The 17,480-nt window shown below is 47.2% G+C and overlaps 1 protein-coding gene and 1 pseudogene across 4 annotated transcripts in view; one reads left to right on the plus strand and one right to left on the minus strand.

Moving 5' to 3' along the window:
- Nucleotides 1-11,722, minus strand: part of LOC109578114 (rho-related GTP-binding protein RhoA-B-like) — a 41,124-nt pseudogene extending 29,402 nt beyond the window's left edge.
- Nucleotides 11,495-17,480, plus strand: part of ABCC1 (ATP binding cassette subfamily C member 1 (ABCC1 blood group)) — a 152,179-nt gene continuing 146,193 nt past the window's right edge. For all 4 annotated transcript variants that reach the window (XM_070779714.1, XM_070779716.1, XM_070779715.1 and 1 more), the window contains exon 1: nucleotides 11,495-11,768. In XM_070779714.1, coding sequence (XP_070635815.1) covers nucleotides 11,721-11,768 — 48 coding nt within the window. In that variant the 5' untranslated portion in view covers nucleotides 11,495-11,720. The remainder of the gene's footprint in view (nucleotides 11,769-17,480) is intronic.

Here is a 17,480-nt window from a genome sequence, read left to right on the forward strand (position 1 = left end):
CTTCTCTGGTTTCTGTGGTGGAAATTCGCTTGGCCTTCATCTCTGTGTTCAGCTAATTCACTTACCACCTGTCTTCTATCTTCTGAAATTTTGCCGGCACTTTTCATCTAATGTTGTTTCCTCTCCTATTTTCCTTTTCCTCATTAGTTTAAGGCTTCCCTGGTGGCTCAGACAGTAAAGCATCCGCCTACAATGTGGGAGACCGGAGTTTGATCCCTGGGTCGGGAAGATTCTCTGGAGAAGGAAATGGCAACCCACTCTAGTTACCCTTGCCTGGAAAAATTCCATGGGGAGAGGAGCCTGGTATGCTACAGTTCATGGGGTCGCAAAGAGTCAGACACGACTGAGTGACTTCACTCATTCATTAGTTTAAACCTTTCTTATTCCTTGGTGGTCATTTTAGGGAGGTTATGGGAGGCATGCAGACTCATTACTTCATAGCAAATACAGGGTAAGAGGTGGAAATAGTGACAGATTTCCTCTTCTTGGGCTCTAAAATCACTGCAGATGGTGACTGCAGTCATGAAATCAGAAGACAGTTGCTTCTTGGCAGGAAAGCTATGACAAACCCAGAGAGTGTGTTGAAAAGTAGAGACATTCCTCTGCTGATAAAGGTCTGTATAGTCAAGGCTATGGTCTTCCCACGGGTCATATTTGGTTGTGAGAGCTGGACTGTAAAGAAGGCAGAGCACCAAAGAATTGATGCCTTTGAACTGTGGTGCTGGAGAAGACTCCTGAAAGTCCCTTGGACAGCAAGGAGATTGACCAGTCAATCTTAAGGGAAATCAACCCTGAATACTCATTGGAAGGACTGATGCTGAGGCTGAAGCTCCAGTATTTTGATCATCTGATGCAAACAGTCGACTCTTAGAAAACTCCCTGATGCTGGGAAAGATTGAGGGCAGAAGGAGAGAAGAGGGCATCAGATGATGGGATGGTTCAATGGCATCTCTGATGAAATAAACATGAACTTGGGCAAACTCCGGGAGATGGTGAGGGACAGGGAGGTCTGGCGTGCTGCAGTCCAGGGGGTCACACTCAGGACAACCCCCACAACAAAGAATTATCTGGACCAAGTGTCGATAGAGCGGAAATTGAGAAACTCTGTTCTAAAGGATTCCTATTGTCTTCAGAATTCAAACGCCTCAGCACAGCTTACAACACTCCAGCCTACCTTTTCCACACTCTCCCTGGCTCGGCATGCTTCAGCCACACGCATCTTTTCTATTACTGGAACACACCAAGCTTGTTTCTGCCACAGGGCCTCTGCACTTGCTGTTTCCTCAGCCTGAATCTCTCTTACCCAGATTTTCTGGTTGCTGACATCCTCCCTGCTCTGGTCTTTGTTCAAATGGCACTTCCTTTGTGAAATCTTCACCAACCCATCTTTCCCTCTCCACCCACCCCTGCTCTCATCCTTACCCAAGGAACAATCTGTTATACTTATTGCACCCTTCAAAGTATTAATCTTGAAACTGGCTGTTTTTCTGCCTTTGTTTATGTTTATTACTTGATGTTATCTCTATGAGAGGAGGAACCTGTCAGTCTTGATCTCAAGCATTTTGCCTGCCCATGGTTTCTGCTCAGTAGATGGACCGAAGGTCTTGTTTAGAGATCCTCAAGTATTTTACGGGTATTTCTTCTCAAAGAATTTCTAAGAACTCTATACCCCTTGCATATTTTTACTTAAGGTCTGAGATCTGTTTTTTGTAAGTTTAAATAGTTGCAGTCTTAATTTCCCAGTTATTATAAATATTGATATTTTAGAACATAATTTTACTTCATACTTTTAAATATACCTATCATTGTTTATTTTTAAAAATCCTTGAGCATAATCACACAGCATTATGGAAATAAATAGAAAATTTTGTAGGGAAAAAATATAAGAACAGGTTCTTAGTTGGAAATTTTATTTTATTTGGTTTTTTATCCATGAACTTGTATTTCCATTCTATTTCTCTCACAGATTTCTATCCTAATATAATATACTTGAAAAGTTTGAAAATTAATCACCAGATCATACTTGTCTGCAACAAAATGCTTATGTGTATTAATATATGTGTATATATATATGTTAATATATATATTAAAGTCCTGTTTCCCCAAGACTCGAATTTTGAAGATTATCCAGTGTTTATAAGGCTCTAACTTTTAAAATTTTTCTCTAAATTATAATTACAACTATTATTGGAATATAACTGATCAAAATAACATAAATATACTACATTATGATCAGTAATGTTATACACTGAAAGTGTGTTTTGTCCTCAATGAGTTTTTAAATGAGAGAGATGGGCTAGTTATTTTTTGGTGAATAATTTTAGGTCCACCTGTCCATGGAAAAGGGGCTTCTCTGGTGGCTCAGTGGTAAAGAATCCACCTGCAATGCAGGAGACCTGGGTTTGCTCCCTAGGGCAGGAAGATCCCCTGGAGAAGGGAATGGCAACCCACTCCAGTATTCTTGCCTGGAGAATCCCAAGGACAGAGGAGGCTGGTGGGCTACAGTCCATGGGGTCGCAAAGAGTAGGACATTACTAAGCGACTAAGCATGCACACATGTCTGGATTAATATTATTTATTGCTGAAATGCAACAAAGTTTAGAAAAAGTGCTATTGCCTCCCCTCTTTTTTTGCTTTTATAAAGTAAATTCTGAGAAATGTTTTTCACATAAACAGGAGACCTGAATGGAAATTTTGTAACAGCTAAGTAATCCAAGGTCACCCATGTTTGAAAGCCTGGGTAATTTGCCACATATCTCATTATGATAAGTTATCACAAATTATTTGTAATAATTTATTATCCAACAAGTTGGATAATGTTGGTTGGAAGCAAATAACAAATCATCTAAATTGCAGAAGGATTTGTTATCTTGTCCTCAGGGGCATTGTCCTTTCTAATTACACACTATTATCTTTTATCTTTATGCCTTTGTTTGGCATCCAGAATTTTACACCACAGCACAACATACCTCAGTAAGTTTCAAGATGAGTGAGAAGTACTACCTTGCTTTCGTGCAGTGGGGGAAAGAGAATTGTGAAGGCAGAAACACGTTGGAGACAGGCACTTTCTCAGATATCTTAGTTTTAGGAGACAGAACACACAGAAGCTGAGTTTTAAGCAGATTCTCTTTCTCCTCTATTGAGATCTAACTTCATAAAGATATTTTTATACAGATTATATAAATAGTTTAATATGAGTGTACCCATATGAAGTATCCACTTTGATAGGTTCTGACAAGTATGCTGCTGCTGCTGCTAAGTCGCTTCAGTCGTGTCCGACTGTGCGACCCCATAGACGGCAGCCCACCAGGCTTCCCCGTCCCTGAGATTCTCCAGGCAAGAACATTGGAGTGGGTTGCCATTTCCTTCTCCAGTGCATGAAAGTGAAAAGTGAAAGTGAAGTCGCTCAGTCGTGTCCAACTCTAGCGACCCCATGGACTGCAGCCTACCAGGCTCCTCCGTCCATGGGATTTTGTAGGCAAACACCTGTGTAATTTCCATTGCATTCAAGGCACAGGAAATTTCCATTCTTTCCTAAAGTTTCCTCATGCTCCTTTGCGTCAATAGTCCCTCACCCAGGAGCTCCTATTCCAGGAAGAATGTATACTAACCTGATTCCAATCAAGCCTTTAGATGGTAAGTTTACAGAAAATACAAAGGACAGAGGAACACATTAAACCACACTAATGAAGAAACGCAAAAGGAGAAATCCAAGACTGTGGCGTATTCTACAGTATAACTGTCTTGATCTTTTTAACAAGACAGTGCTTTATATATATATATATATATATATACACACACACACACACACACACGCACATATATGTATGTATATAAATATAAGAGTGAAAGTGTTAGTCGCTCAGTAATGCCTGACTTTTTGCGACCCCATGGACTGTAGCCCACCAGGCTCCTCTATCCATGGGATTTCCCAAGCAAGAATATTGGAGTGGGTTGCCATTCCCTTCTCCAGGGGACCTTCCCAACCCAGGGATTAAACCCCAGGTCTCCTGCATTATAGACAGATTCTTTACTGTCTGAACCACCAGGGAAGCCCTCATTAATCTAAAAGAGTGGGGACTCTTCTAGATTAAAAGACACTTAAGAGCCAGAAATATTAAATGTAGTACATGATCTTTCATTGTGAGAAAGTAAAAATTGGATCGGACTGGGAGAAGAAAACTCAGCCAGGCCATTCCTTAGGCTGGGCTAACAGACAGGATAAAGCTGGCTGCCGAGGTAACAGGAAATGATTTTTCTTCCAAGGACACTTGCAGCTGTGGAGTGACATAGTGACCTCCTGCTCTGAGCGACTGCTACTTTCTCACTAGCTGAGAAACTCTGTTTTCTAAAATTATAGAAAATTCGCGGTTTGAAATTCTGTGAATACCAATGCCCTGCCTTCCTCTCTCTGGCAACTCAGACAATGAGCTGCCTTGAGTTTCAAGCCAGGTACAGAGCTTCAGGTAAAAATGTCCCGAATACAATGGTCCACAATTATTCAACTGTGTGCCTTCAGAAAGGACCTTGGGTCCACTTGGCTGTCCAGTGGCTGATATTAACCCCTTTATTCCTTGATCTCTTTGAGCTGTTGACTGGAAAAAATACATGCAATCTCAACGTTGAGTGTTACGGTTTATTCGGAAGAAAATTTTCAGATTTAAGCCCAGGAGGCCGGATCTCAAGTTACCCTAGGAGAATTGTTCCTGGGAGGCAGGGGAGGAGCCAGGTTATATAGAGGTTTTGCTACAAAGGGCAGGTAGTCTGAACATCAGAAGATTATTGTAAATTAAAGAAAACTAGATATTCCAAATTAAGGGATTTAGTGCTTATCTATGTATGGGAAGATGCAAGAATCTGGGCTCCCTGAAATCATGCCTTTGATAGGCACTTAACTAACAGGACACTGATAGGGTCAGTATTCAGCTTTTTGCCACCCTGAGTCCCCCCACCCTCCCGCCCCAGGTACACAGCTGGAGGTGGCTGCAGTAGCTGATGCCTTGATGACCACACATTCTTTATTTACTAATAGGACAGTTAACATTCTTTATCACAGTCTATTTTCCACCCAGCAGCCTGAGTGATGCTGATAAAAATCAAGTCACTCCAGCTCCTCCACTCATTTCCTTCCCGTGACCTTCTGCTTCACTCCAAGGATAACCCAAGTCTTCGCTACGAGGCCCTTTGTGAACAGGCCTCATCTCCACTCCAACCCCACTGGTTCTCTGCTGTTCTTTGGCTGTCATGCTTCAGCCCAGACCTTAGATTCACTGCTCCCCCTTTGTACATTTACTTAAATACCACTTCCTTGGCCCGTCTTCCCACATTATGCTTCCTCAGTCACGTCCAACTCTTTGTGACCCAATGGACTGTAACCTGCCAGGCTCCTCTGTCCATGGAATTTTCCAGGCAAGAATACTGGAGTGGATTGCCATTCCCTTCTCCAGGGGATCTTCCAACCCAGGGATTGAACACATGTCTCCTGTGTTTCCTGCATTGGCAGGTGGATCCTTTACCACTGCACCACCTTGGAAGCCCCTTCCTGCATCACTCCATCTAAATACTCACTCTCCAGACCCATACTTTATATTTTCCTTCTTAGCATTTGACTATCCTAAGTCATCTATATTATATTGTCCCACTTGCCTTGTAAATAGGTAGATCTCCTTCTCTCTCCCACGAGGATTTCAGCTCCATGGTATGGGTGGGGGAGTTTGGTACATTTTGCTCTCCGATGTAGCCCAAACTTCTGGACCAGAGGTCGGTAAAATTTTTCAGGTGAAGAGCTAGGCAGTAAACATTTCAGGCTTTATGACCATGAGAGCTCTGTTACAACTACCGAGCTCTGAGGTTGTAACAGCTATAAGAAAACATGTGGGACTGTGTTCCAATAAAACTTTATTTGCACAAACAGGTGGCTGGTGGTAGTTTGTTACCTCCTGCTCAGAACACAGGCTGGCAATAAATACTTGCTGACTGAAATGGGAAGGAAGACGAAGTCATGCTCTTATTGTAGGAGGAGGAAGAACCAGTGACAAATTTCAGATTGCATTAGAGCAGGGGTGAGATGAGGGGATGGTGGCTAAGCCTGTCTAAGGGGAGCCCAGGCTACGTGATGCTCCAGAGGCTAAGGGTTCCAGGTAGAGGGATCAGCCAGGGGAAAGATTTGGAGGTGGGATGAGCTTGGTGGGGGGTTCAAGAAACAGAAAGTTCTCAGTGTGGCTGCAGTAGCATAGCGACTGAGGACAAAGGGGTTCAGGATGACACTGGGGGGCTTCCCAGGTGGCTGAGTGGTAAAGAATCCGCCTGCCAATGCAAAAGACACAGGTTCGATCCCTGATCCGGAAAGAGCCCACATCCCACTAAGCCCATGCACCACAACTATTGAGCCTGTGCTCTAGAGCCTGGAGCCATAAGTACTGAGCCCACTCGCCACAACTACTGAAGCCTGTGTACCCTAGATAGTGTGCACTCCGTAACAAGAGAAACCCGTGCACTGCAGCTAGAGAAAATCCTGAGCAGCAACAGAGAGCACAGCCAGAAATAAATTTTAAAAAGAAAAAAGATGACACGGATGGGTAAGGACCAGGTCACAGAGGCCTAGTAGGTCTGTCTGATTATTTTTGGCTGCACTGGGTCTTCATTGCTGCGCATGGGCTTTCTGGCGAGCAGGAGCTATTGTCAAGTTGAGGTGAGCGGCTTCTCACTGTGGTGGCTTCTCTTGTTGCGAAGCACAGACTCCAGAGCCTGGACTCAGGAGGTATGGCACACAGGCTTGGTTGCCCTATGGCATGGGGATTCTTTCTGAACCAGGGATTGAACCGAGTCCCCTGTGCTGGCAAGCTGATTCTCAACTACTGGAAGAGGCTGAGATTCTCAACCACCAGGGAATTTCAGGATTTTTTTTTTTTAAGTCTTTTGCTCCTTTTTCTCACATTTTTTTTTAATCGTAGTAAAATGTACACAACATAAAATGATACATTTTATGACCATTTTAAGTGTACAGTTAGTTCTGTGGCATTAATTATACTCATATGGTTGTCCAACTGTCAAATAGAAACTCAGTGCCCATTAAACATCAAGTCCCCATCACATCCCTCACCCCTGGCAACCACCATTTCACTTTTTCTCTCTGTGAGACTGACTACTCTGGGAGCTACATGTAAGTGGACTCATCCAATATTTCTCCTCTTCTGACTGTCCTATTTCACTTAACATAATGTCTTCAGCTGAAGCTGAAGCTCCAACTCTTTGGCCACCTGATGTGAAAAACTAACTCATTGGAAAAGACTCTGATGCTGGGAAAGATTGAAGGCAGGAGGAGAAGGGGAGGACAGAGGATGAGATGATTGGATGGTATTACTGACTCGATGGATGTGAGTTGGGCAAGCTTCGGGAGTTGGTGATGGACAGGGAAGCCTGGCGCGCTGCAGTCCGTGGGGTCGCAAAGAGTTGGACACAACTAAGCAACTGAACTGAAGACTTCAAATTTCATCCCTATAGCATGTGTGAAAATTTCTTTTCTTTTTAAGGCTGAATAATATTCCATTGCCTATAGATGATGTTTTTTTTATTCATCTGTTGATGGACACTTGGGGTGCTTCTACGTCTTGACTAATGTGGACAATGCTGCTATGAACATGGGTGTGTGAATATCAAGTTTCTGCTTTCACTTCTTCGGGGTGTCTACCCAGAAATGGAATTGCTGGATCACATCCCATAGACTTTTGTACTAAGCACAATAGGAGGCCAGGGGAACTTTACGCAAGGGTGTTGCTTTCTTGTTTTAATAGGACCTCCCCCACACCCCGGGTTGGTGTGTTGAGCTCAGATTACAGCAGGGAAGGACAGGGATGGGAGACCAGGGAGAAGGCTGGTACAGCAGTCCAGGTGAGAGATAGCAGGAGCTGGAAGCTTCCAGTATGGCTAGGGAGGCCTCTATGGTGTAAATAACTAGATGATTACAAATAATGAAAAGTCCTGTGAAATAAATGAACAGGAACAGGAGGTTCCGATTCCAGAGAACATAAAAAGGATCTCTCTGGCCTTTCTCATATATGATTCACTGAACTCATGGTCTACCAGGGCAGCTGATACTTGAAACTGAGATCCTGCATTTTCACCATCAATTTATTTTGTTTGCTTTCATTGGGTGGGTTTGGCCCAGGGCCCAGAGCCTCTGGGTCTAAGGGTGTTCATTACTGTTCCAGGGCTGCAGAGAGGAAGGAAGGGGCTTGGAAAGAAGGGGAGGGGAAGACTTTTGAGTTTGTGGCTGAAAAGAAGGGCGGGGAGGGCTTGGCAGTTAAGAGCAGGGCTGGGTCTCCTCTCTGCCACATCCCAGCTGTGGGATCGTGGGCAAGTTACCTCATCCCTCTAACCCCCAGTTTCTGCTCCTGGAAAACAGAAACCTCATTTGTTTGGTCTGTCTTCTGCTTGCTCCTCATGAAGGCAGAGATCCTTGTTCTGTTCACCGATGTGTCTACAGCACCTACATGGTAGGCCCCAATAAATATTTTTAATTTCTATACTTATTTTCTATGTTAAATTTTCATATAAGATATAACTTTGTTTGTTTTGGCCACACTGTGTGGCATGCAGGATCTTAGTTCCCTGACCAGGGGCTGAAACCGTGCCTCCTGCAGTGGAAGCACAGAGTCCTAACCATTGAAACACCAAGGAGTTTCCTAAGGCATAACTTATAGAGCAAAGCATAGCTTCCTTAAGTGGCCAGCTCAGTGAAGTTTAAAATGTGTCTTGTGTGTATAGGTGTGTGTGCATGCTAGGTCCCTTCAGTCATGTCTGACTCTTGCGATCCTATGGACCATAGCCCGATAGCCATCTCTCTCCATTGGATTCTCCATGCAAGCATACTGAAGTGGGTTGCCATGCCCTCCTCCAGGGGATCTTCCTGATGCAGCAACTGAATCCATGTCTCTGCATTGGTAGGCAGGTTCTTTACCACTAGCGGCACCTGGGAAGCCTCATTAAATTTTCACGTAAGGTCTAACATTTTTTTTTTAGTTGCAGCATGTGTCATGTGGGATCTTAGTTCCCCGTCCAGGGATTGAAACTGTGCCCTGCAGTGGAAGCATGTAGTCTTAACCATTGGACTGTCAGGGAGTCCCCTAAGGTATAAGTTTTATACCTTATAAAGTGTAAAAGTATAGCAAACTTCAGTGTCCATCTCAATGAATTTTAAAATGTGTGTGTGTAGGTATAAACCACCTAATGACCACCAGATCAAGTTAAGGACATTTTCAGCTCTCCAGCAGGCTCTCTTGTACCCCTTCCTAATCATACTCCCTGACAGTAACCATTATTCTGACGTCAATCAACATCTATTAGTTTCCGCCTGTGCTTGACCTCTGTCTATATGTGATCATGAGAAATACACTCTTTCATGCTTGTCTTCGTCTGTTCCTTATTACCTGTTGTGAAATTTGTCCATGTTGTTACATGCACTAGTCGTTTGATGCTTTTTTATTTATTTTTTGCTCTCTCATACTCTATTGTGTGAATATAACCACAGTTCATTCATCCTTCTGACAAGTTGTTTCTGGTTTGGGGTATCTGAGTAAAGTTGTTCTGAACATTTTTGGTGGCTGTCTTTTGGTGGATGTAAGCACTCCTTTGAGAAATGGAATTGCTGTGTCACTGTGTACTTGCATGTTTAGCTTTAGGAAAAACTGCCAAATGGTTTTCCAAAGTGGTTGAACCAATTTACACTTCCACTACAGTTTCAGTCGTGCTGTAACAGCTGTGACAAGATTTAGCGATTTCCTTTTAGTCATTCTGGTGGGTGTGTAATGGTATCTCACTGGGGTTTTACCTGATGCAATTACCTGATGACTAATGACGGAGAGCACCTTTTCATATGTTTGCTCAATAAATACTTGTTGGAAGAATGAATGAATGAAGAATTTGAGTAAAAATGGAAATAAATCTGACCATCTTGGGCCCTGCTTAAAATCCATCAGTGGCTCCCCATCACTCATGGGACCAGGCTGAAATCTCTCCCCTGGCCAACATGGCCCTGCATACTCTGGGACCTCCTGATCCCTCCTGCCAAAGATGAGCCCTTTCTGCTTCTCTCTCCGGATTCCTGTCTTCAGGTTCCTCCAGGGACTTGCTCTGTCCTGCTACATGGTTTTCCACAAGCTGTTTTCTTATCCCAGAACACAGCTCAGACCCCATGAAACCAGACTCATCACTTGTTTCTCAGCTCAAAAGATTCTTCCTCCAGGCAGCCTTCCCTGACTTCCACTGCCAGTAGGCCAGGATCCTTTAAAACCCTCTTACTTCCACTTTCTTCTTAGGTTTTATCACAGCTGTAAATACCCTTTAGGTGATCATTTGATTAACCTGTTCCTCCCATCAAACAAAACAAAACAAAACCACACACTTAAACCCTCACAAGAAACCCCACAAAGAAACCCCCCACAAGAAACCCCAATGCTTTATAAAAGCATTATAAGAGCAGAAACTTTGTCTTGTTTCTAGCAAGACCCAGCATATAGTAAATGCTCAGTAAGTATTTGTTCACTATAAATGTCAGAGCAACAGCCCAAAGAGCATTATTACCTGAAAGTAATTATCCCATAAAAATCCACTCACCCTGAGGGGGACCTAGGCCACTTACTGTCTACACCATCCCTGACAAAGTACTCTTGCCTCACTGGGCTGCAGTCTCCTCAACTGCAAGATGGGGATAATAACAGTACTTACCTCTTGGGGTTCTAGTGAGCATTTCACAAGTTAGTTCAAGTTCATTGCTATCTCAGCCTTCGGAAGCCCCATGATTGTGAATGCTTATTAATTTTTACTGTATCTCTAGGCCTCCCTTTCTTGACTTCAAAGGTGAGGATCAATAGCCTGGTTATTTCCTGAGTGCTATAGAGAGAGTGGAGAAAATGCCAAGCTTCTCTGCACAGAGCTGTTTGGGATAGAGTTTGGAGTCTTCAGGCCTTGAGTCAGGCTGGTCATGGCTTCCAATCCAGCTCCTGCTATTTGCCTGCTATGTGTCCTTGGGTCAGTCGCTTTACCTCTCTGAACCTAAGTTTCTCCATCTGTACAGGGCAGATTAGATTGAGTATCCACCTCCTGCAGTTTCCCAGTCAGCTCTTGAGCCAGCAGGCCGGGTTAGCCCGGAGGACCCTGGAGAAGTCACTCAACCTCTCTGCCTTTAGTTCTCTTCCTTCATGAAAAGGGAGTCACAACAGAGTCCAATGAGGACGCAGCTACGGTGTCTGGCACTCTGCGCTCATAGAGGGATCAGTGCATATTATTGCCCCTGGTGGTTTCTATTACTGTTGCTGTCGTCTCGATGTTGTTGTTACAACAGGATTTGAAAACTGGTCTGGGGTCTGGACACAACGGTCGCGCTCGGTCTTTCCCGAGCCTCTGATAGGGGTGTGGTGGGGGTGGGATCGGGCGCCTAGGGAGGGCGGGGGTCCGGTCCTGGTGGCCGCAAGGTCTAGCGTGCGAACTCTCCGCGTGGCTCACGCGGGCCGGGCGAGGTGAGCGGGGCGGGGCCGGGCGGGGCGGGGCCGCCGCATCCCCGTGACGCGCCGGCCAACCAGGCGGCGTTGCGGCCCCGGCTCCCTCAGTCGCTGCCTCCCGCCCTCGCCGCCGCCGCCGCCGCCGCCACCGCCGCCGCCGCCGCCGCCGCCAGCAGCCGGGCCCGTCCGCCCGCCGCTGCCCGCCGTGCCCGAGCCGGCCGCATGGCGCTCCGGGACTTCTGCAGCGTCGATGGCTCCGACCCCTTCTGGGTACGTGCTCGGCGGCCGCTCGGATCGCGTGGGGCCGGCGGACGTGAGCGGCAGCGGCAGGGAGGCCGGCATGCGGGCGGGGAGGCCGGCCGGCGGGGGGAAGCGCCGGGCTCGAGCGGGTTGGGCCCGCGGTCCCGGGGTCCCCTGCCACCCCGAACGCCGCGCTCCCCTCCCCGCAGCCGGCCTGGCGGGGCCCGCTCCCCACCCTGCCCTCAGCCGGCCCCCTTCGGGAGCGCAGCTGATGGGGGGCGGAAAACTTGGGTGACTGGGTTCCAGGGAAGCAGGGCGTTGGGGAGGGGTTGCAAATGCCTGGCTCTGGGGCTTTTTGGGAAAGGTGAGGGGCCAGAGCCTGGGAGAGGGGGCCGAGAAGAGGGGCCCTTTCTTCTCTGGGGTTCCCCCTCCACTTGAAAATAACCTTCCACGGACGGAGACGCCAGAGATGAGGGGTGTCTCCCTGCTTAAGTTCCCCCATCTCCTTTGTGGCTTGGAACCCGCTTTCACAAACACCCGGTTGCCAAAGGGCTGAGGTGGGGAGGGGCTCAGACTGTGGAAAGGGGCTTCCAGTGGCTGACTTGAGGTTTGCCCCCTCCCCAGTTGTTTTGCATACACATTAAGTTCCTGTGGTTACATGTTTTTGACATCTTTTACTTTACTTCTGTTTAATTACTGTGGCTCTGGGTGTGTGTAGGGGGGTCGAGTTTGAGGGGACAGGGGAAGAATTAGGGAAGTTTCAGGAATAGCTAGGAAAGAAGGTGGGGCTGCTCACCCCTGCCCTGACTTGCTTGACCGTGGGGTCAAATTTGGGGGTCAGCTGAGGATACCCAAGGATCCTGGTACCAGTGGATTTTGTGCTGTTCCGCACCTGAGACCTGAGGCTTCTCTGTGTGGGGACCAACCCCAGGTTCCTTCTGAATCTTTGCTGTTGAGCCTGGCCGGGTCTCCGGAGGCCACTCTGGCTTAATCCCCAGTGTCTTGGGCTTTAGTTTCTCTCTAATGCGATTTGCCTCTGTTACAGGAAGCACTTCTGTGTCTTACTCTCTTGATTATTAACAGTAGGCAAACCTGGGCAGGATAGTTTTTCCGCTTTTGTTTAGGAATCGGGAAACACCCCTGGTTCTTTGGAGCCAGTGACTAGCATCTCCAAATACCTTCTTGTTCTGTTTTGTGGTCCTCTCCTTGAAGGTTGCATTTGGAGTGTTGATAAGTCATCTTCGAGGGCCCCATGGGAAGGGTTTATTTGGGGGATGGGGGCGGTAGGTATCACTTGTTAGAACAACCACACACATCTGGCTGTGTCTCACATTTTCAGGCCAAGGGGATTTACTCGGGGGCTGGAAATAGTACAGACGCTTTGCACTCAAGGTCCAGGATTGATTGGGGAGCAGACTTACTTGCAAAGTAGTATTGTACTTAGCAGAGACAGGAAAATCTGAGGAGTCCTTGCTCCCAGTACCCAGTGACAACAACAAGATTATTTCTGCAAGAATCAGATGGGGATCTGGTCTAGTGTTGCTGTGATACTGGAGAATTTCCTTGTTTATTTTGTTCTGAATTACAGAGGGGATAAAATAGGTGACCATGAATTCTTCACCAGGATGTATTGTATTGATGGCAACTGGCGGTTGATGGATGGCATCAGGTTTTCCAACGTCGAATGGGTTTGGGGGTGTCCTCTGTTTACTTAAGCTGAAGAAGCTCATCTGAGGAAATCCGTTGTGTGTTTTGTTTTTTATTTTTCTCCTGCAAGGACTTTTGCTACAGAAATTGCCAGGTGGTTGGCTTTCCCTTCGGCCAGGCCCTCCATCTCCCTGCCAGTCTTTGGCCTTGCAGACTTTGCTCTGCCCTTCCTCCCTCTGGATTTCTGGACTCACTGGTTGTCCCAGTTTCTCAAGGTGCCCTGGAACCAGGGTTTGAGTGCAGGCAGCGGGGGCGTGAGCATTTCCAGGTAGCCTGAGAAACCAAATGTAGTCAAGAGCAGGTGACTTCTGTGTTTCCCAGGGCACCCACTCAAGGCCGGGAGAGACTGACCTCCCAGCCACTAGGTAACTATGTGATCTTGGGCAAGCCACCATGTCTGTCTGTGCTTCAGCTTCTTCATCTGTAAAATAGGGGTGTGGGCCCCCACAGCCTCAACCTGCTACAGTTGTTTTGCAGAGTAAAATGAGTTCATCTGTGCAAGCCACTCAGCCCATGCCCTGCACAGAGGTAAACAATGGTTATTGCTTTCTTTCCAGAGATGAAGTTGTGTGTTTCAGGTTGCTGGTCCTTCCTTTGGACCCACTTTTTCTTAAGCTGGGGCATGGGATTGGGCCATCCACCCGGTCATGCCTGGCTCCTCCCTTGACCAAGGTCATGTGTTTAGAAATCAACGCGACTAGCCCACCTGAGACTCTAATCAGAGTTTTGTTCCTGAGTCTGCCTGCCTCTGAGCCCCAGGAAAGGGCCAGAAAAACCACACGATGTGGAAATAACCCGTGGTGAGGGTTCGGCTGACTTACCACCTTCACCCAGGCAAATGCTCTGGGATGAAAAAAGAGGAACTTGGTTATCTAAATGGAAAATAGGGGCCAAGTTCACCAGCCCTGGGTTTGCTTTTATTTATTTATTTTTTTTGAGGGTGCTTGGTGTGGAGTAGGTGGGAAGGGCTGTTTTGTGGCTGATGTTTGAATGATGGTTGGGCAAATGGGCCTGGGCCTCCCCTTGCAAGCTAATTTTTTTAACCAAAAAATTGTTTATTAATTTATTGCAAGTCCAGTGTAGAAAAATCAGAAAATGTCAAAAAGTAAGTGACAAGTCAGTAAGCAGTGGTGTATGGCGGCTCTGAGCAGTGCTTGGATCCCTAGAGTTGAAATCCTGGCTCTACTCCCTGGGCAAATCACTCCCCGCCACTCCATGCCTCAGTTTCCACACCTGAATAATGGGGATGTTAACACAGTACCAAGCGAATCCTCAGCAGGTACTTAGGATGTTGTTGCTTGGTATACAGTTGGTATGGTGTTTGGTGGTTTAATCTCTTTAAGTTGTGTCCCATTCCTGTGACCCCATGGTCTATAGTCACCCAGCCTCCCCTTTCCATGGGATTCTCCAGGGAAGAATACTGGAGTGGGTTGCCATTTCCTTCTCCAGGGGATCTTCTGAACCCAGAGATTGAACCTGCGTCTCCTGCATTGCAGTCGTGTTGTCTACCACTGAGCCACCAGGGAAGCCCTGGTATACAGGTGGCCCTCGGTAAATTTAAGTGATGCACTAACTGGAATTCTCTAGTTAATTTTTGCTACTGTACTTGCTGCTTCAGGGATCGGTGGCTCTGTGTTATGGTTCGTGGAGTCCTGCTGATCATTTTGTCCTGGTGTTGTTATTTGCCTCGGAGATGCCCTGAACCTTCTTCCACCTCAGTAACCCCCTGGATATTCAGTTTGGCTGCCAAAAGGTGGGAGAAAAGGAGTGTTTTATTTTTTCAATTTTTTGGCCGCACTGCACAATATGTAGGATCTTCGTTTCCCTGACCAGGGATTGAACCCACACCCCTGGCGTTGGAAGCTTGGAGTCTTAACCGTTGGATCACCAAGGAAGTCCCCAAAAGAAGTATTTTAGAAGCCATTTGAAATTCTTCTTGGGGCAAGGTCTGACCTTGGCGTCAGTCTAATTTCTGGCATAATTAACTCCCTGTGGCCTCACTATAATGTAGAAAGAGCCATTTTTTCCCTCCATCCTTTAAGCTTCCTGTGGGTTTTTAGATGCATCACTGTGCTTTCCTCCACCTTTCTCTCCTCCTTTATGTCTGCCCCTCCTGGTCTCCTCTTCCCATGTGGACTAGAGCCATGGGGCCCCTGGAACTGGTGGGGTCGTCCCCTCTGTCCACCCCACCTGAGGCCCAGAACGGCAGCATGACAAGGTAAATGGCTTTGGGAGGAGAAGAGGGCACTCTCTGAAACGACAGGGCAGGGTGAAGCTAGTCTCCTTCTCCCGGCTGGACAGGCTCTGTTTGGGGTAGCCTTACCTTTGGAACGTGGTGGTGGATGAAAAATCTCTCTTTCCATTCACATTCTCAACTTTTTGGAGCCGACATCTCCACCTGGGTGTCGCTGGTTTACCTCGTCCCACGCGGAACTTGGGCTTCCCTGGAGGCTCACAGTAAAGAATCCGCCTGCAATGCAGGAGACCTGGGTTCAATCCCTGGGTCAGGACGATCCCCTGGAGAAAGGATTGGCTACCCACTCCAGTATCCGTGCCTGGGAAATCTCAGGGACAGAGGAGCCTGGCGGGCTACAGTCGATGGGATCACGAAGAATCAGACATGACTTAGCAACTAAGTCACCGCCACCACGATGAACTTAGAGGTCTCCCTCCCATTCCCCCTATGCCCCCCGGCTCCGACCGCCCCAGTCCTCCCCATCTCAGTGGACCAGGGCAGCTCTGCCCCAGAAATTCAGGCCGAAACCCTGCATCAGCCGTGACTCCCCTCCTTGCCTCCCATTCCACATCTCATCAGCAAATCAGCAAATCCTGTTGCCTGTTCCTTCAGAATGTTTCCAAATCTGCCTGCTTCTCACTACCTCCTTGCCTTCCTCTCTGGCCAGAGCCATCACAGCCTCAATCCTGCAGCTGGCTGTTCGCACCTCAGTGCTTTCCTTGCTGCCCTCCTTGACCCTGCAGTCTGGTCTCAGCCCTGTGGCCAGAGGAATCCTGTTAAAGACACAGCTCAGACCCTCTCCCTATACCTAGACCTTCTGCCCTATACCCTGCAGCGACTCCTTGCATCCCTCAGGGAAAAAGCCAGAGGCCTCAGAGAAACTTACAAGGCCTAAGAGCATCTGATCCCTCACCTCTCTGATCAAACTGCCTGCTACATCTGTCTCCCTTTGCTCCAGAACCGGCTGCCTCGGGGCCTTTGCACTTGCTGTTTCCCCTGCCCAGAATGCTCGTGCACTTTCAGATCCTTGTCCCAGTGTCAGCCCAAGCAACCTTTCCTGGACTCCCTGCTGCTTTGTTGTGGCTCCCTCCAACCCTGCAACCCAGCACTTACTGCCAAAATAAGTCTTACTTATTTTGTTTACTGTCTGTAAACTCCCGCCAAAAGTTCAGCTTCACGGAGGGAAGGAGGGGTTTTTGCCTGTGCTTGTTCTTATGGCTGTAATCCCAGCCTCAGTGCCTGGAACATAGTAGATTCTCAGTAAATAATGAATGAATGACAGGAGGCTTTGGAGTGACTTTTGAGCTGGCTTGAAGCCTCTTCCCAGAGTCTTCTAAGGATGAAATAGACCCTCACCTGTTTGGAATGGGAACCCAGGTGGACTGAGCCTTCCAGGTTCCACATCTGCCTGCTTATGTTTTGTCTTGCAAAGTTGAAAACTGAGTCTGGCCTCTCTTTTTCCAGGACTCAGTACGTTGCACATACAGTAGGTGCAATTAACGTTTGAATTTGAGTATCTTGAGGCACAAGTTCCATTGGGGGATTAGATCTAGCTCGCTAGTGTTCTGCTCTGGCTTTATTTTAACGTGGAATTACTGTGATTGCTGATATTTACTGATGAGAAGAACTCACAGAACGATCTGCATTTCTGACTTTTGGAAAATCAGGAGATCTGACTGCATGAGGGCCTTCGCTTGTACGTCGTGGGTGGTCGGCTGGGGCTGCCCCCTCCGACAGAGCAGCCTGCCAGAACAGGCTGGCCCCGGGTTGGCACAATCCCTTCCCCTCCTTATTGCTAC

The sequence above is a fragment of the Bos indicus genome, chromosome 25 (genome assembly GCF_029378745.1).
Source record: "Bos indicus isolate NIAB-ARS_2022 breed Sahiwal x Tharparkar chromosome 25, NIAB-ARS_B.indTharparkar_mat_pri_1.0, whole genome shotgun sequence".
NCBI classification, from domain to species: Eukaryota; Metazoa; Chordata; class Mammalia; order Artiodactyla; family Bovidae; genus Bos; species Bos indicus.